The 20,803-nt window shown below is 39.7% G+C and overlaps 1 protein-coding gene across 1 annotated transcript in view; it reads left to right on the top strand.

Annotated features, from left to right (window-relative positions):
* Positions 1 to 20,803, top strand: part of SGCD (sarcoglycan delta) — a gene marked incomplete at both ends in the record, with an annotated part of 382,328 nt that overhangs the window by 156,762 nt on the left and 204,763 nt on the right. The window contains one exon of the mRNA XM_079702292.1: positions 11,454 to 11,555. Coding sequence (XP_079558418.1) covers positions 11,454 to 11,555 — 102 coding nt within the window. The remainder of the gene's footprint in view (positions 1 to 11,453; positions 11,556 to 20,803) is intronic.

Below are 20,803 nucleotides of genomic sequence, written 5' to 3'. Positions count from 1 at the left end.
ATAAATCATTAAAAGCAACTTTATGAGATGTTATAAAACATAAGTGAGAAATCACAATTCTGACCCACTGAGGCAGCAAAGCAATCTGACAGATATATGTGTCTTATATCCCCCCGTTTCTCACACCCACAGACACTCACACACACATACACACACGCTCTATTCTAACCAATCTTTGAGCTTTAGCTTTGTGATAACTGGGAAGTAATAAGGAGAAGAAAGAAAAACTATATAAGTTGACATCAGTGGTAAAAGGATGAACGTATGAATAAAGTTGAGATTATACAACAACTGACACGAAGGACCAGAAGCTGTGACCCAGACACTGAGGGTTCATCTGGTCCTTACTGTTGTATTGTCACCCAGCTCTGATGATGGCCTGATTTTTAATGCTCCCTGGAAAAGAAGATGAGTAGCTACCTTCCTAGACTATCCCTCAATGTAGTTGACTTGATCACAAAAGACTTCCTGGGTCTAACGCAGCTCTGTCTTCCTTCACGCGACTCCTCCTTCCCCAGGCGTGGTCCTTGATGGGAACAGAACGCTTGCCAGCATCCTCCTCTTATCACTCCACACCAGGTATGGACAAATAATAGAGTTGTCTCTTACCAGGTCCCTCTCAAACCTGCTACCTCTTCCCCCAGCACACATCTCTGAACCCATCGTCTTTACTGATTTCAGGAATTCCAAAGCACATAATGTCATGTCTCCTGAACTGGATTTCTCTTTTCTGGGAACATCAGTGCATGTCTATTACTCTTTAAAAAAAAAAAAAAAAAAAAAACTTGTTAAGGTTAAATTTACACACTTTAAGATTCACACTTTTAAGTGTGATTTCAATGATTTTTGGTAGATTTACTGGTTTGGCCGCTATCACCACATTCCAACTTTAGAGTAGTTCTGTCATCTCAGTAAAATTCCTTAGACCTTTTTACAGTCACTCCTCACTCCTAACCCAAGACTGCCACTAATCTACTCTCTGTGTCTATAAATTTGCCTTGCTGGACATTATATATAAGCAGACTCATACAATAGTGGATTTCTATGTCTGGCTTCGTTCACTTAGCATAATGTTTTTGAGGTTTGTCTGTGTTGCAGCATGGATCATTTTGTTTCTTTTTTATTGCTAAATAGTATTCCATTGCACAGATATAGAATATTTTTTATATTCATCCGTTGGTGGGCATCTGGGTTGTTTCTACTTTTTGGCTATTAAGAATGTTGCTGTAATGGGCACTTATGTTCAAGTCTTTGTGTGAGCATAGGTTTTTTTTTTATCTTGAGCAGATAGCTAAGAGTGGAGTTTCTGAGTCATATGGTAACTCTGTGTTTAACTTTTCAACAGTCAAACCCTTTCTCAAAGTGCCTGCACCACATTGTGTTCCCAGTAGTGGTATATGAGAGTTCCTGTATCTCCACATCCTTGCCACTGTGTGTGTTACTCATGTTTTGTCCTTTAGATGAGAAGCTCCTAGAAGGCAGGGATTCTATCTTCATGGCTCGTCACTTCACATTTAACACGGGGCTGGGCAAACAGTTGTAGCTTAACTGTGCAGCATGGAGTGTGGTAGTGAAGGACTTAAGTTTTGCAGTTAGACCATCGGGGTGTCCGAACAGCAATTTTCTCAACTGTGGAATGGGGCTAACAGTGCCTACCCTCTAGAGTTATCACGAGGATTCATGGATGTGCCAGTCAAGTGCTCTGCCTAGTGCTTATGGAAATGGTAGCTTTATTAGTGTTTTTAATTTGCATTAATGTACACTTTCTGAACAATCTCTAGCTTATTTCTTTTTTGCTCTTACACTCAGACACTTAGTTATAGTTAGTGTACTTGGCCTGGAAGATTGAATAATGAGTGACACAGTATCCCTCATCTCAAGGAATTTGAAGTCGAGAGGAAGGACACAGATGTCAATGGATCGTTGTACTGCCATGTGATAAATGCTATGACAGAGGTGCTCGTAAAGTGTGAGGGCACCTCAGAGAAGAACCCCAGACCCATAAAAGACAGATGACCAGAACCAAAAGGACTGGAGAAAGGGGCAGAAAAGTTGGGAAGAGCATTGCTGGCCAAGGGAGGGACATTTGTGAAGACTCAAAATGGGAAAGAATTTGGGGAAACTGCTAGCCTGCTTTGTGACAGAGTGAAGGGAGACTGACAAGAAATGAGGCTGGAGAAGTGGCAGGTGCCAGATGAAGAAGGTGTTAAATATTACATTAAGGAGGTTGCTCTTTTACCTGTGCTGCTACCATGCTGAGGAGCTACAGAGACGATGGTTCAATATGGGAACGGTGGAGGTGACCATTTATAGATTCAAGACCTTTAATATAGAAAAGTTGGAGCAGTCTCAAAATCTATAACATTCTGGTGGAATATTTCTCAACTTTTTTTTTCTTTATTGCCACCCCTTCCCCTGAGAGCATTTTTAGAACATTTTTCCCCTAATTGTTCCACCCCCCTGCCATGAAATTTTAATTCTACAAATATGCCGTGTACGTACTCTATACATAAGCATACTTGTGCTTTATACATAAAAAGAGTACGATTTTTTTTCACCCTCCCCCAATTACCAGTTTTCACCCGTTGGGGACTGTATCACCTTGGTTGAGAACACTTGCTATAATATTTTGGAATCTGCTCAAGGGCTAGACCTAGGTTTTAACATCTTTGTAATTCCCACAGTACACCTTTCAAAATGCAGCTTTATTTGCAATGAAGACATTCTTACACTTCACAAGTATTTGCTGAGCACGTACGATGAGCCAGGCAATGTTGTAGGATCTGAGAGTATAGCCAACAAAAATCCCATCCCTTCTGAAGCTTGCCTGCTAAAGCAATCTGTGTATAGATACAATTGTTTTACTCTGATCAAAACCAAGTAATGCCTTCCATTGAAACTGCTCCAGCAAGAGCTCATGTTGAGACCTGCTTACTAAAATAGAACCTGGCATTACTTCAAGCTTGAAAATATGCTGATGGAATTAAAAACCTGTTCGATGCTGATGCAGCAAGAAAATGAGAGGAGGAAGAAATAACACTTTCTTTAAATGAGCATAATACTCATTCTCAGCCCTTATCCCACAAGGGCCAGCAGGGCATTCCACAGCACTCAGGATTTTTTTTGACACCTCACTGTTTTTCCAAGCACTAATGGGAAGGCCCTTGGGAGCAGTAGTTACTGTCTTTCATTGGCAATAGCTGGGAGAACTCTTTAGGTCTAGAAAAGGGATCTCTCTGCCACTCCTGGAAAAGGAAACATTTGGAGAGGCTGGCGCCCTGCAGCCATTTCCCTCTGTGGTCCTAACCCCTCGTAGGGACACTGGCAGGGCAATAGTCTCTAGAACTCATGGTAACCACAGATCTCTTGTGCATCCCCAGTTGAAATATATCTCCTCTTCTTCTTGCCTTCCTGCCCAACATGCCTGGCACAGTCCATTTAATGAGAGTTACCTTTTACAAAAGATAAGAAACCTCATGGCTTTCAGGCTGCCTCTGCTTCTTTGCTCTCAAAATCTCTAAGCCACAAAGCCCGAAAACCTATTTGAAATGGTGATGGAAGGGGCTGGGGTCCGGCCTGAGAGATATGAAGAAAGAAACAAATTAATATTTCGGTCTATCATCCTGCCACTCTGAAATCTATTTATTTATTCTAGACTCATCTTGCAGAAAACTGGCCATTTGAAACAACCAACCAAACAGTCTGGCCCAGATAAAGAATAAAAAGCAAATGCCAATATCCTTGGACCAGCCCAGAGGGAGATTCTCCCTAGACTCCACCCACCTCTGCCCCTGCCCCCAGGCCTTGTCTCCCCCAGAAGACCTTACAGGGGACCCCTCTAACTTTGGCCTTGCAAAATAATGGGATTTGCTCCTTGTATGTTTGTGAAAACTCCTGTGTGCTGCGCTGGGGGTAGGCACTATACAGGACAGCAGAGATCCTGCCCTCCCTGGGATGACAGTGGGTCCCTGGTTTCCCACTTCTGTCCCAAGTGTACTATGTAGACTTTGGGACCATTGGCTGGACAGTGCTGGCTCAGTCAAGCCAGCTAGCCAGCTGCTAGAATCTTCATGTTTGCCTTGAAGAGTAAAGTTTTACCATTTGAAGAGGGAAAAAAATGGTCTATTTCTTTCTAATTACCTTGGGAAGGATTGTGACTCTTCTAAATGCCTCTTTTGCATCTTACTGGGAGGGAAGTTTCAAAACGGACCTAAAACTCCTATCTTAATAATACCCACAGCTTCTTATGCACTTAAAGGTGGAATGGTTTTAAATAAGGCTGTTCTCAAGCTGTCTCAATGTGAATACAATCCAGTGTGATGGTTCCAGAGCTATAAAAGAGATTCTAATGTGAGAACATATTTAGTTGGCTACTCTAGTCTGCATTATATTATATTTTGGAAATAGAGGCTAATCATAATAATTGACACTATTTGAAAGACCTTTCCCACCACATACCTTGGGCAGACCTAGGGGCTGGGACGGAAAGTGGAAAAATGAAGTGATGAGGCACAAGAGTGGGAAGAGTCTATAAATGGAAGAAATGAAAGGCATTTGGCAAGTTGGTAGTGAGTTTCTTACAAAAAATGGTATTGACGCAAAGGTTAAACTACTATTACAAAGGAGTTAATTGACTGTTGGATTAAATGAGCATTTCTCAAATGTTGCTGCTTGTATCGCCTTGACTGTTCTTTGGCTATCTGCCACCTGTGTTATAAACAGCTCAGAGGACGGGCTGGAGGGACCGTCCCTCTTTCTCCCTCCCCATGGCTCACAGCACATACTTATGCACACAGTCGGCTTTCCAGAAATAGCAGGTGATTCATTCTGCTCATGGTCCTGGGCATGGGAGGCAGTTGGGTTGTAATAAAAAGCCTTAAGACTCTGGGAAGGTGGAACAAAGGTGTTTGACCATAAGAATGGATGGCGTTAGTCTTGGGGTTGGAGATCACCCTCCCTGTAATCGCTGAGCACACTGACCAAATAAGTGAAAATCAAAGTGGCATTAAGAAATCCAGCAGATGGGGCTTCCCTGGTGGCGCAGTGGTTGAGAGTCCGCCTGCCGATGCAGGGGACACGGGTTCGTGCCCCAGTCTGGGAAGATCCCACATGCCGCAGAGCGGCTAGGCCCGTGAGCCATGGCCACTGAGCCTGTGCTCCGGAGCCTGTGCTCCGCAAGGGGAGAGGCCACAACAGTGAGAGGCCCGCCTACCGCAAAAAAAAAAAAAAAAAAAAAAAGAAATCCAGCAGATAGCTTAAATGTACTATTTTTGCATACATTAGATTGGGTTAGAATAATGAGTAAGAGCATATAGTCTGAATTAGAAAGTGTTGGGTTTAAATTCCTGATTCTGTCATTAACTAGCTGTGTAATCGTGAGTGAGTTACTTACCAGTAAATTTTCTCATGTGTAAAGTAAGGAAAATAATAAGTATCTCATAGGATCATTGAGGAGATGACATGAAATAATATAAGTATAGCATTTAGCATATGACATAGTTTAGATTTTTGATAAAGGTTGATTTTTAAAATAAATCAGTGCAAATGTTTTATAACTTTTTAAAATACAAAAGGTGATTATAGAAAATGATAAAGTACAGATAAAGCAAAAAGAAGAAAATAAAAAGCACTCATATTTTAGGCATGCAAAAATAGTTAACCTTAACATTTAAGATTATGTTTTTGTAGAATTTTTCTCCTAGGAAATTTCCTCTAGAATTTTTCCTGTTAAGTGCATGTATGATTGTATGTGAGTATGTATATGAATATGTATATATAGTTATGTAAGAGTGGCATGAAATATACATATATATTCATTTGTTAATTGTTTTTTCACTTAATAATGGATTATGAATATTCACCTATGTTCTTAAATGTTCCTCTGCAAGAGCTATATCATATTCCATTATAGCATATTTACCCTTTCTACATGGAACTTTTAGTTTCTAAGTTTTCATGTTTTTTTATTTTATAAAATGACACAGTGATGAACAACTCTATAGGCAGATACTTCCACGTTTATATGATTATTTCCTTATGATTATATTCAAGAGGTAGCATGGTAGTTTCAGTAACAATAAAGAAAATGAGATTAAAGCATGAAAAGTACAGAGTATAGTACGTAATCAGCACATAGTAAGTCATCAATAAATACTAAGAATAGGGGATTCATGTGTGTACTGTACGAGGGGAAGGAGATTTATTTGAAATCAGGTTGCTAATTACCCCAAATATAATCTTTTATTTAAAAATATTTAAGAGTTCTTGTTTGTTTGATAAACACATATCACAAAAAATAAACCAGTTTAGTTTACTTATAGATGTAAGTAGGATGTGTTTCTGTTACGGAGTCCAAGCTTGTACTGCCACCACACAACAGGCCAATAAATTGAGAGAGGAGTTGTTGGGGCAAGGAATAGTGACTTTATTTGGAAAGCCAGTCGAAGATGGTGGACTAGCGTCCCAAAGAACCCTCTTACCTGAGTTAAAATGCAAGCTTATTTTATACTAAAAGAGAAGGGAGTGTGGCTGCTTGTTGCAAACTTTTTGATGTAGGAATCTTTTGTTCTTGCAGCTGTCCATGTGGGTCTGGTCACAATGTTCCTATAAACCTCTATCAAGACAATTGTTATTTTCTGTTCTGCAACTTTTTATTTTTATATGAATGGAAAAGTGTTACAGCTTTAGAGATCAGAGCCTTGAGAATGGGCTATCCCATATATTTCAGGCTATAGGCAACATTCTTTTACAAAGGTGCAGAGCCAGCAGGACTAAGCACAGGCAACAGAGCACAAGGGTTAGAGCTAAAGGAGTAGATTCAATATGGAGTCAAGTTTGTTCTTCTCTGTTACATTTCTGTGAAAAGATCTGCTGGTCCAACTAATGGAAATCATCAAGAATAACCCACAACATAATAATTGATATAGGCTTTGTGTGTGGGGGGGGTGCTGGGTGGATATTTTTCCCATTGTTGTGGGTACTACCTGCTGCTAGTGTGATATGGGCATGCCCTCCAGCATACTGCCCCTCACACTAGGTTTAAATGTCCAGTTTAGGGCTCGCTTGGCAGAAATGTCCCCACAAGTAACAAAAATAGAAATATATAGATGGCCTGCTATCCATGAAAGAACAATACTGACTGGAAAGTTCTGTTCTCACCCATAGGCTGAAGTGCTGTTATAAAGGAAAAATGGAGGAAAATGCCCATTCTCCACTTGGTCATTCAAAGCCCTTCCCCCACCCCAGCCATGTTGTGTCTGTACTGAATGTATTGAGGTACAGAGCACATGGCAGTGCTGGAGAGAAGACACGATAGACTCAAATGAGAAGCTTCAGGAATCTGAGAAAATATAGCTTAATGAAATAGGCTGGGTGAAAACTGTGGTGAGCTGGAGAGCATATGGTTCAGGCTGCTACTTACCTCCAGCCGATGGCGGCCATGTGAGAAGGCAGGCTCAGACTGGCCGTGGCTTTCAGTTGTCATGAGATGCTGAAAGCCTGGATTTTTCATTCAGATCTTTTCAGTTTCAAATGTTTTGGGGAAAATGTAGGAATAAATTTTTAATGTATTTTATATATTTATTATATTTTATATTGCTTTACATATTTATATATATTTATTTTTTAAATCATATATATATACACATACATATATATGATTCATTTAATTAAACTGAGTCCCCAGCTTGCTGACTGAAGATCTGGGGATTTGTCAGCCTCCCTAATTTCCTAAGCCAATTCCGTAAAGTGAATGAATAAATGTGTGTACATGCATGTGTGTGTACATACATACATACACAAACATATTATTAGCTCTGTTTCTCTGGAGAGCCCTGATTGATACAGATACACACACACACACACACACACACACACACACACACACACACACACACCCTTATTTGGAGAAGAAAAAACATGGGGATGGGACTCCCCTGGTGGCGCAGTGGTTAAGAATCCGCCTGCCAGTGCAGGGGACACAGGTTCGAGCCCTGGTCGAGGAAGATCCCACATACCACGGAGCAACTAAGCCCATGCGCCACAAATACTGAGCCGGCGCTCTTGAGCCTGCAAGCCACAACTACTGAGCCCACGTGCCACAACTACTGAAGCCCATGTACCTAGAGCCCGTGCTCTGCAACAAGAGAAGCCACCGCAATGAGAAGCCCACACACCGCAACGAAGAGTAGCCCCCACTCGCCACAACTAGAGAAAGCCCGCGCACAGCAACAAAGACCCAAAAAATTAATTAATTAATTAATTTTTTAAAAATGGGAAACAAGGACAGAAGCTAGACTTCTCTGAATATATCTTGTTTTATAGATTTGACTTGGTTCCATCTAAATAGTTTGCAAACTTATAACAAAACATAAGACTTTAAAAAAGCAGTCATGAAACACTGAAGCGGGGTGGGGCAGATGAAACAATTGAACCTAACTGGACATGAGGTTGGTGGCATGACCATTCAGAACAGAATTATTTCAAACGGCTTTAAAACTCAGCCATTTGACTATACCTTCCTAATAGTACATACCCAAGATTTTTTTAAAGACAAATTTTAAATTGTTTTTCTTAATCATACTGTTAGTATGGTAGTGGCATTGGTTTTTCTGACACTTCTCTTTGTGTCTTGTGGGTTAAATCAAATGAGTAGTCATATTGGTGTTATTAAAAACAGGGATTTTTTGGTATGGAAGAAAGGTAATAACATTGTAAGATCCATGAGGCTAAATGAAAACCTTCAAGGCCTGAGTTTGAATTGAAATTTCATGTGAACTTATGGTATATTCCATTTAAAACATACATACAATTTATTTTCTAGCTCTGTTCACATAAACAAGGGCCAATCCAGTAGCAAGGAGCACGCAAAGCTCTCAGCTTGTGGTCTCTAAGTACCATTTCCCACTAAAATGGACCCAAGTTCTTATAAGAAATGGCTAGTTCCAGGCCTGGGGCAGGACATATGTAAGATAACCCTGGAACATCTTGTCATGCCAGGAGCAAGAGGGCCGTTAAAGACTACTGGGTCATAATAAAAGGACTTGAAGAGGCCCCCACTGAGCAGGGATAGAAGAGTTAGAACTTCAATAGGAATAAAAACTGCACTGGAATGAACAAATCAAAATGTTCATAATGATATTTTTAAAAATAAAAACCTCATGGGTTATCTTTGGAGAATATTAGGTAACCAGTTCAATATGTTGAAGACCAAATCTTCAACTTGGTCTGTCCAGACCAAGTGCCCGAGTTGCTTCCTGCACTTCACTCCCTCTGATAAAGCGTTCTCCCATCCCCCCCCCCAACAACAACAACAACAGAAAAAGGGCTTCCCTGGTGGCGCAGTGGTTAAGAATCCGCCTGCCAATGCAGGGGACTCGGGTTCAAGCCCTGGTCCGGGAAGATCCCACATGCCACAGAGCAACTAAGCCCGGGTGCCACAACTACTGAGCCTGTGCTCTAGAGCCTGCGAGCCACAACTACCGAAGCCCGCGTGCCTAGAGCCCATGCTCCGCAACAAGAGAAGCCACCGCAATGAGGAGCCCGCGCACCGCAACAAAGAGTAGCCCCCACTCAAGGCAACTGGAGAAACCCCCGTGCACAGCTACAAAGACCCAAAGACCATTTATTAATCAGTAAGGAGGAAAAATCAAGCATCTATCTAGTTCCTATATAAACTATAATTTAGGGTAAACATATAGTTGATGACATGCAATTTCTCTTGGTAGAATATCCCAGCTAATAAATTAAGAAGAAATAATTATTTTATCACCAGTTTGAAACCTCTAGTGAAATAACAGATGCTCTAGGCAGAGATCACCAGTGGCTGATGACATCACAGCAAAAGATGTTCAGTGCGTCCTGATCGAGAATGTGGTAGGCAGAAAAATGCCCCCCACTCCAAAAACATTGATGTCCTCATCTCAGAACCCGTGAATATGTTACACTACATGGCAAAGGGAAATTAAGGTTATGATGGAATAATGGTTGTTAATCAGGTGATCTTAGAGAGATTATCCTGTTGTTCCCAGTGAAATTTAAGGGCCCTTAAAAGTGAAAGAGGGAGGCAGATGATTCATTGTCAGAGTGACTGGATGTGAGAAAGATTCAACCGACCATTGCTGCCTTGAATATGGAAGGTGCCGCAAGCCCAGGAATGTGGGCAGCCTCCAGAAGCCAGAAAATGTCAAGAAATAGGTTCTGCCTTAGAGCCTCCTAAAAGGAGTGTAGCAGCCCCGCTGGCACCTTGATTTTACCCCTTTGAGCCCTGGGTCTGACTTCTAATATACAGATAATAAACTTGTGCTGTCTTGAGCTGTTGAGTTTGTGGTTATTTGTGATGGTAGCAATAGAAAACTAACATATTCCATCCTAGGATGTATTCTTTCTAGAAAACTGAGCCTGAATCTTATCAAGCTTCTTGATCTGTTGACTTACACAAAATACAGGGGACAGAGAACACATGACATGAAATTATGGGAATGTCCAGCAAATCTAAACTGTGGGAAGTGCTATTGGAAAGATGATGTTTTATTTATCAAATAAAGCATGTTTATGTGTGTGGATGTGTGAGAGAGGAATTGACTGACCGAGGAGATTTAAGGAGATGACCTAGTATTTTACGTATCAACCAGTTGCAATAGGGAACTTGATTTAAACAAGCAGATATAAAGAGAAAAATATTGAGATTCAAACATTGACACTGGGTATTTGATAATATTTATTAACGATTTTATTTATTTTTTTGGTGTGGTAATGGCATTATGGTTATATTTAACCAAAGGAGGTGGATGTAGTAGCTATAGTAAATAAGAGTAGCCATAAATTGATAATTGTTAAAGATGAATGACAACTCCATAGGTGTTTGCTATTTATCCTTTTTATTTTCATATCCTTTTTGTATGTATTTTAATAGTTGCATAATAAAATATTAATAAAAATATTAGTAAATAATTTGGCTCCTTAAATATTTTGTGAGCCAAAGACACCATGTCCAAAGGTTGAATTAGACCAACAGACTGCCAGTTTGTCATTTCTGCATAGTTTCAGAAATCGGATCTTTTACTTTAACCTGGGAAATCATCTTTTTCTCTTTTCCCACTCACCTCCTACCTCCAGTCTGTCGCCACTGCCTAGTCAAAAGGGCCTCCTTCATCTGTGCTAGTGAATGACTAGAGGGCATTACTTACATTTTGCTTCTTTGGAGAATTTGCTCAGTTTTCCAAGATTGCTTGGAATAGATTTTCTCAGAATAAGTGAACAAAGAGGATAATATTCATAATCACACTGAAAAATGCCTCCTAGTATATCATGTCTTCATTTGGAACCCCCTCATTCTAACTTCTCAAAAAAGAAAAAAAGAAGGCAATAATTCTGTTTCAATTTTTGGAAACCTAAGGTATTTTGAAATTTGGGCTAATCAAATTTTCCATGTTATCTCTGTGCCTCTCTTTCAGGATGGAATGGGAAACTTGAGAATCACAGAAAAAGGTCTAAAGCTAGAAGGAGACTCCGAATTCTTGCAACCTCTTTACGCCAAAGAAATCCAGTCCCGACCAGTAAGTTTCTGTTGCAAGAAGAAAGAATTGTTCTTTCTCTGGAATCTAAATCTGGGGGAAATTATCTTGCTGTTGGCTGAGTATAGAAGGTTGGGGGCAGGGGTGGCAATGCAGGTAAGTGAGATGCTTTGGAATATGAAATCTTGAGTGTAATCACCACCGTGGTACTGTAGCAAATGAGATGATCTCTCTGAGCCTCTTTCCATCCCTGCCAAATAGAAGGTGATAACCTTTATTAACAAACTTTCTAGATTGTGCTGCAAAGAAAACAAGAAAATAAATGCGGAAATGCGTTCAGTACTATACAAATCCAAGAAAGTCTTGCTATTGCTTGTAATTGTCAAGTAGTTCAAAGGCATCTTTAGAAATAGTCCTAAAGAGCTAGAAATTTTTTTTTTTTTTTTTTTTTTTTTTTGCGGTAGGCGGGCCTCTCACTGTTGTGGCCTCTCCCCTTGCAGAGCACAGGCTCCGGAGCACAGGCTCAGTGGCCATGGCTCACGGGCCTAGCCGCTCTGCGGCATGTGGGATCTTCCCAGACCGGGGCACGAACCCGTGTCCCCTGCATCGGCAGGCGGACTCTCAACCACTGCGCCACCAGGGAAGCCCTAGAAATTTATTTTTTATGAAGAATTTGGACGATGTAGCCAAGGTTGATTAGAATCAATTTAATATATTACAACTATGCTCAGAATGGTATTTAAATGATCACAGTAGAGTGTGTGCTCTGTCCCATGCACTTTGCTGCTTTGATGGATTATCATTATCTAATGTAATTCATAGATTAGTCCACTGGGGTGGTGATTATTGTTGCCTTCATTTTACACATTGAAGAACTGAGGCTTAGAGAAGTAGTTTGTCCAAAGCCACATTCTTATGAATCAGTAGAGCAAGGATTTCAACTCAGGAAATCCAATTCTAAAGCTTCTCTGTTAACCACAGCCTCCTACCAAAGCTCCTTCTCTCATTCTGTTGTTTTTTTTAAAGTCATGATGGAAGTGATTCCTAGACACCTTGATTTTATTAACCAATATTATCAAAATTAATTTTTGTTTTTGAGTATATTTTTGGGTTGGTTGTTCTTTGGCTTTCAATTTTGCTTTTTGGTGGGGTGAAGTATGCTGGTTGAAAAGTATTATTAATGTATTTGCTCTGCCTGGGACTGGTTTGCGTCCACCTGTGAGCAAAGAATAACATGGAAGTTCCCCAAAGCATCATTTATATTGTGTGCATTGATTAATGCAATTAATGAATTTCAGCAACTTGATGCAGTGGGTAATTTTATCTGAGTGCTATCTAAACTACTGAATTGCATTAAACTGAGTGCAACTACTGAATTGCCAATAAGTTTACTTTCTTCTGTGCCTGGTGAAAGGGAGGGAGACATGATGTTAAAATCAGCAAGAAGAGCAAATTATTTCAGCTACCCAATCAGTGATTATGAAATTTAATGGGGAACCCGTAGCATATTGGCTTAAAGTACCAAGAGTATTATTATAAACTGGTATTAAACTAGTTTATCTCACTAATTTGGACTGGACATTTCTTTCTTATGGTGTTGGATCTTTTTCTGTAAAGGGCCAGAGAGTAAATATTTTCAGCTTTTATTTTTCTTTTCTATAATTCTTTAAAAATGTAAAACCCATTTTTATCTCAAGGGCCACAGAAAAATAGGCTGCAGGCTGTCGTTTGCCAACCTCTCTAACCTATATTAGCGATATTTCCATAAGTGTGTAAATGCTCAGGCTAGATTTCATATGGTACAAGAGAGCAGATTTTAAGATCATGGGTAGAATAGTTGATATGTGTTAAGTAAAATATCCTGAAATATGTTTCCTTGGTGGAGAATCATAGTCATATAAAGGAATTGAGACACGTGTCTTAGAAGACTTGAAAAAGGGTACCTGGTATATCTCTTAGGCCCATATGCAGGAATTGGACTCTTAGAAAATATGTCAGCCAGCCTATCTGAAAATCAGTAGTCATCTGATCCCAAGTCAAAGATACACTTGATTAGAAGCTTAAAAAGTAATGATGATCATGAAAAACTTACTTTAATATCGAAAAATCAGTGAGTTAAATCCAAGGCTTTCAAATCCTTGTTTAAAGAAAATTAAAGGGTTAAAATTCACTATTTTTTCATTGTTCTTCAGAAAGTATTTTTCCTTTCAAAAACTAAACAGCAAATGCGTAAAGCTTTTAGCCTTATATGTTTCTGATAACAAAATAAATGTGTTCTAAATGAAGAAAAGAAGACATGCACATATGCATATATGTTAAAATCCACCAGAAAGTCTTGTGGCCTCTACCTGAAACATGTGCCCATATCCATCCACTCTTCTCCATCACATGTCACCCCCCAGTTCAAGCCACCATCCTCTCTCACCTGCAGCATTGCTATAACCCCTTCTGTCTCTGTTGCCTTTCACTCTTAGCCTCATTATCCAAATTGTAGCCAAAGTAGGCTTTTCAAATATCAAGTCTTTCCACCCCTTTGCAAAGGATTCTCTGTTAATTTCCCATTATACCTAGAATAAAATCCAAACTTCTCACTAAGGCGAAAGAACAAGATTAGAAGCTAGGGATTTAGTCTGTAGGGCTCTCCTTCCCTCAAACACAGAGATTATTGTCTGCTGAACAAAATTGGGGTTCTGGGAGCAAAGACGGTAGAGGGAATGATTGGTGAGCAGGTAACCAGTAGAATTTGCCATGCTTCTTGAATCATAGCCTCATATGATGCTTATGAGAACTTCACATGTAGTAGCTTTCTATACTCTGGCATCTTCAGCTTACTGTTTTGTTGTTGTTGTTGTTGTTTTCTGACGTTACCTGACCATTGCTTACATGCCACCTCTGGAAGACTCTTCTCTGTAGAATTATCTGCACTATCACTTTGCCATGGATCACAGCTGTTTCTCTTTCATGGGGTGTCTCCTGTTTTTCCCATTGAAAAGAGATCAGCGTCCAGTGAACAAGATTACACAGCTCTTCTAACTAATGAAGCAACACTTGACTTCATTTTGGTTTTGTGTTTCATTGATCCGAGAGGAGCTGAGATTGTTTAAGCAATCCACACCATGTTCAATACAGTATCCATTTCATTATTGAAGGTTGCAAACTTGGTAAAGTCACTACAAATTGATTAGTGTGATAGCAATCTCTTAGGAAGATAAATTGATGAGAAAATGTTCATCTCTATAAAAACTCCCATCTGGGAATTGAATGAAAGCCCTGGGATTCTCTAGCTTTAACTACATGGATGCATAGCTTCTAAGTGGTAAAGTATCATGCCACTCAGGAAATAGATTGAAAAGGACACACTAAATTAAATATTCTACCATTACATCCAAAGACCACCCTGTCCCTAGTAATTCTACTTGAATGCGTTAGCACAGAAATTTGTAAAGTTAAGGGATTTAATGCCATAAAACTCTATATTTAAATCCCATTTCAGTGTGGTAGGCATCTTTATAATTGCAAAATAAAATTACAGATTTTTGACAGAAGCTACTAGTAGATAGATTGAATGCATGAGTGCTAGGAGACCTTTCATCCCAAAATATCATTTTGGACAAAAGTGGCAGATCCCTGCTTCTTCAGAGAGGCATCTTCCCTTGCTTCCCATGATGCTGGAACTAGATGGTGCTTTGCATAACTTAATGTGAAGTGACAAGAGAAGGGAAAGCAGCATTTATTGAGCACATACTAGTGCCAGGCCTACAGAAATGGGGAAGTTGCACAGTGCATTTATCTCCATACTCCCCTCAAACTATACATGGGGTGGGTATAGGGGTTCTAGCCCATTGCTATGTTGAACTTAGAAGTTTAGGAGAGAAGAGAGTAGAAAGAAAAGTTGTAGGAGGGATACAAAAATGAGTTTACTTTAACAGAATAAAATAGAAAATTATTATATAAAATTTAAGGTTATTTATATGTCTTTCAAACTTTTTAGTCTAAAAACTCACATATTTTAAGATGTTCTACCTACCAAAAAGCTGTGTATAGAATAATGAAATCATATGTAAGTGGGGTTCTTAGAAGTTGTCTATACCAAGAGACAGTATAACACCATGGTCAAGCGCATGTGCTGTATCACTGGATTTGGATGGCAAACAGTGCTACTGTTTGACTGATGAGTGATCTTTGAACAATTTCTTAACTTGGCAAATCTTGTTTTCTTACCTATGCAACTGAGATGATATTAATACCTATATCACAGGTGGTTGTAAATAAGTAAGATAGTGTTTAAGTGCTTAATACAGAACTTGACATGAAATGAGTGTTCCAGAAATGGTCATTCCCACTCTCACCCCCATGTCTTGATGACGATGATTTTGATGATGGCAGATGATGATTTGATTTCAAGGACAATACTTTTCACTATCTACATCATCGTCATGTAGTGCAAATCTCATCTGATGTTTGAACGTCCTTTGAACCAAATGGTCTTGCATCCTCTTCTTGCATGTCTTCTTAATAATAAACTCACAAACTTAATCATAAACTCAGTGATAATCTCTTAGGAAACCCATTTCATATTCAATAGCTTTTAGTTTTCCATTTTTCTTTCACTGAGTTACACTCTTCTAATGTTCAACTTACTTTTTTTCTCATTCTTCTGCTTCAAAATTTTGCTGGCTCTGGCACTCATAGATTACTGGCAGTCTTTCTGAAAAAATAGTTTTTGATATATCTTAAGTACCTTAAAATGTTTATACCCTTTGATCCAGGAATGACGTTTTCACTCATTTTATGATACAAAAAAAAGCAAACTATAATAAAACATTTAAAGATTAATACACACATATGCCAGTGCTTTATAAACACTAGTCTGAGTGTTGGTTCCTAGAAAAGCCTGAATTCCACATATAAAATGGATTTTGAGGGTATCCCATTTTGTCAATGTTTATGAAAGTTGAGAAACTGCTATATGCTTGTTGAAACTCTGAGCTGGTCATTCTCACCATGGATTTTCACATTTATGTCTATCATCTCTTTGTTTTATGGAAAGCTTAGTTTTAAAATTCCATTTTGATTTTAGTATGATGTGAATTGAGACTTATTCTATCAGCCTGAATTAACAAGCCATATCTATGCTGGAAGTTGAAAGTCCCTAAGAATTCAATTAGACCAGTGACTTCATTTAATGTATGGGGCCCTCAGGCCCAGAAAGGAGGTTGAACTTACCCAAGTTATACCCAGCAGAAGTCAGAACTGAAATCCAGGATTGCAGTATTTTCTTCCACATCAACACACAGTATATGTGGTAATTAATTTTCTCATGACACTGTCTTTAGTACGATAGGTTGACTTATACATGGCCATTTCCCTCTCATGGGGAATAACTTACTGCAAAGCATATTAGGTTCCTGAGAGAATTCACAAGCATTAAAAAAAGGAAACTGGAAACAACAGTGGATAATGCAGGAGGACCAAGCTTAATGATGGCTGACCTAATCACTGAGATGATATTCTCTACTTTATCAAGTTACTGTGAGGGTTAAACGAAGTAATTTAAATGACCCACCTTATGCACTATGAAGTTCACTATTGATATGAAGGCTTATGACAGAAGTTGCAAACTGAATCCGGCCTAAAGATACAGTTTATGTGCCTCACACATTGTTTTCCTTTGAATGTGAGTTTGTTTCTAATATTTAAATATCTGAAGATTTGACGTTTTTTAAAAATCTGTATTTTTTGATTCTCACCAAAAACCCTCCAGAAAATCTGGCAGAGTGGTTTGATATTCATAAGGACTGGAGCTAAGTAGACAGTACCTCCTTTAGATGCGTATTTGTTCTTTATTGTGCCACAGCATCCATCAGTCACCACTGTCTCATACCCCACCTGTTTAGCTTGTTTATATAATGGGCCCCTGAAATCCCTTGGGGGTACACAGTCCCTGGTTTATGGTATTGAGAATGTATCTATCTCATCATGCAGGAGTCCCGAAATTAGGTTGACTTCTTAGGATTCATAGTCACTCATGACTCATTGCTCCTCACTTCCTGTGTCTCTCTCTTTTACACCAATTTCTCCTAGTTGTGTGGCTCCTGTGGGTTTTGACATAGTATACAAGCTCAATGGCAAGAGATAGCAGTCTCAGAGTTTCTGGAGGCTGAGGTTCTGGCCCACCAGGGCCATTCTCCACCGTGAGTCTCCTAGAACACGCCTCTTTTTTGTCTTTCTTCCTTTAACCATAACAGAGCATGACTGGGGAAGAAGCAGACAAGGGGAAGAAAGTTGAAATTTTGCATTGGGCATGAGGCAAAATAATGTAGGATGGCAGACCAGCAGAAGTTTTGTCTGAAGAGGCTCCATTGACAATTTAGTTACAACGAGAGGAGCCATGTCTCTGGTTTGTTTAGAAACCAACCAAAAGCCGTGGTGTCTTCTCCTCAGCTTCAACTCCCAGCTGAACACACTACACACAAAACAGTGTTTTCCATGCCACTTGCATGGAACATGAGCATCCTGCTGTCTTTAATTAAGAAGTTAACTGGACCATGAAGTATTGCCCAAGTAAATAAAAGTGATTTGTACTGAGTCAAAGGGGTGCACTAGGCATCTTTGCATTTCTTAGCTCACACATAAATTATGGAGATTATTAAAAATTGGAAGGGTCATCTATAAGCCCATCTGTACTGTGAAGCAGATTGCCGTTCCTGAAATGTATTTGTCTTTTTACGTGTCATCATTTATCATGGACAACAGGGTGAAGCAGCTGCTTGCTTTTTTCTTTTTTTTTGTTAAAAAGAAAAAACCAGACACACAGACTTTGAATAGATCAGTGTTTAATCCTTTGGTCCTTTTGTTTGTTTATCCTGGGAAACAGAGATAGTTATTCAGAGGTTTTTGGTTGCCTTAGAATTAAATGGGCTTTCTTTAATTTTGGAAAAATTGACTGTGTGTGCTTTTCTTGAATGAATATCATGCTGGAAATAGACGAGTTACTGAGGACTTTGGTTAAATCTCAGTTGTAACTCTATCAACTGGAGTCTTCATAGAAGAGGTAGGTCTGAACTTCAAATGAGGTTGAGAATGTCTAATTATATTGTTTGAAGGCCACTGGGCAAGTAGACTGCACCCCAAATTTTCTTGTCTGCTGTGGTGACCAAAGTTCCACCATTAGAATCTCAATTATTTGAAGACTCAGAAATTTGTATTCATGCCAGACCCCTACTACACGTACTCCTTCCCCTATGCACATACACATTTCCACAAAGGATTTGAAGTACAATAGCTTGTAAGAAATATGTACGGGGACAGAGTAAGAAAAGATATAGGGGCTTCCCTGGTGGCGCAGTGGTTGAGAGTCCGCCTGCCGATGCAGGGGACACGGGTTCGTGCCCCGGTCCGGGAGGATCCCACATGCCGCGGAACGGCTGGGCCCATGAGCCATGGCCGCTGAGCCTGCGTGTCCGGAGCCTGTGCAACGGGAGAGGCCACAACAGTGAGAGGCCCGTGTACCGCAAAAAAAAAAAAAAAAAAAAAAAAGATATAATAGGTTAAGAGTAAGAAAAGATATAATAGGTTAAGATCAGGAAAAATATAAATTAGAATAAGAGGCAGAGGTAGGGGCACTTTAATAAATACAGGAGACAGGCAAGAGCATGCATGCAGTTCTTGATAAGCCTGGAGTTTGGTTATGAAGTTTCCAAACAGAGAGACACAGTCACTTGGATAAAACCTTTTGTCTATACCATCTAGAGATGAACACAATGTACTGAATGGGAGGAGAGTTACAGCTGACAGTTCGGTATTCCAGAAAGTACACTAGACTCAAAGTTGGGGAATCTGGATGCTCTTCTTGTCCTGCTGGGATCAGCACCAAGCTCTGGAGCAAGTCATTCCTCTTGGCTCTCAGTGTGTCTGACGTAAAGAGGTGGGGCATTCTCAGTGGTTTTCTACAACATTGTTTTTAAAGCCATGGAATCTTTTTGAAGTCAGATTTTACTTGGAACCCTAAATCTGGACCAGATGGAAGCTGAGCTCCTGTGGTTGGGCAGGGGCTGGGGTGCTGCAGCGCATTGCCCTGCCCACCCAGTCTCCCTGTCATCAGCCACAGGATGCTCAGGCCCTGGGCGGGGGGTCCATGCACCACAGTCCGAAAACACCAGGCTGGATGAAAACCTAGCCTCGCTCCATCCAGGCCTCTGCTCAAATGGCATCTCCTGATGGACAGCTTCCTTGCCCACCCATTGAAAATATATCCCTTACCTAGTAGCTTTATTTTCTGCCATGATATGATATCATGTCATATTACTTAGGTATATTAATTTCTATTTATATATCATATGTATATATTAAATGACTAAATATTTATGTACTTAACCTGTTTGCTTCCCATTATTACTGCATAATCTCCATGATGGCAGGGACGGAGAAAGGCAGTTGTTAAGTGACGTATAAGAGCAGGCTCTGGAATGCCACCTCCCTGGATTTAAATCTTGGCTCCACCATTTACTATCTGTGTTGCCTCAAGCAAATTACTTGACCTTTTCTGCGCTTCATTTTCCTCATCTGTAACATGGGCCTAATAGCAGCACTACCTCATAAGTGTATAACAGGATTGTAAGAGTGAATTTATTTTACATAATTATGTAAAATTTATTAGGTAAATGTTACTGTTTGTAGAATATTGCTCTGAGTATAAAGCACTATATAAAATTTCAGTATGATAATTTTTGATTATTAAAATTTTTTAGTATTATTATTTGCTTTGTTTACCGCTGTTTCCCTGGTTTCTAACTAGTGCCTATCATATGGAAGGAAAGCAAATTGTTGTTGTCGTTGATTGTTTGGCTTTTTGAATAAATGACTGTTCTCTTAGGATCCTTCTAACTCAAAGATTCTCTAAGAGCCTCTCAGGTGGGGAGATAAAGACAAATTTCTCTTTTATAGGAGCTTTAGTTTGAATAAGTTTCTTTATCCGCCTCATACTAAGTATTCTGTTATGTAGAAGATGGCGTGAGTAACTATATGGTGGGAGACCATGGGGCAGCCGGACAGACAAGGTGGAAGAGGTAAAAGTGGTACTAAAGGTACTGAAAGCCCATCTTTCCCTACCTTGCTCTTTTGTGCTGCTCTAAGACTTTATTTGTGCCATCCACAGGCTAATGGAAACTCCAGAACATGGAGCTGTGTGTTACAGACAGGAAAGGTGAAGATAACAAAATTAGCACTTTCCAGCCCTTCACATCTTTGAGATTCTCTTCATCATCACTATGGCATGTCAGCATCCTCTC

This window comes from Hyperoodon ampullatus (genome assembly GCF_949752795.1).
Source record: "Hyperoodon ampullatus genome assembly, chromosome: 4".
Lineage (NCBI taxonomy): Eukaryota > Metazoa > Chordata > Mammalia > Artiodactyla > Ziphiidae > Hyperoodon > Hyperoodon ampullatus.
Note: the sequence above shows the minus strand (reverse complement) of the source record. Positions and strands in the feature narration are given on the sequence as shown.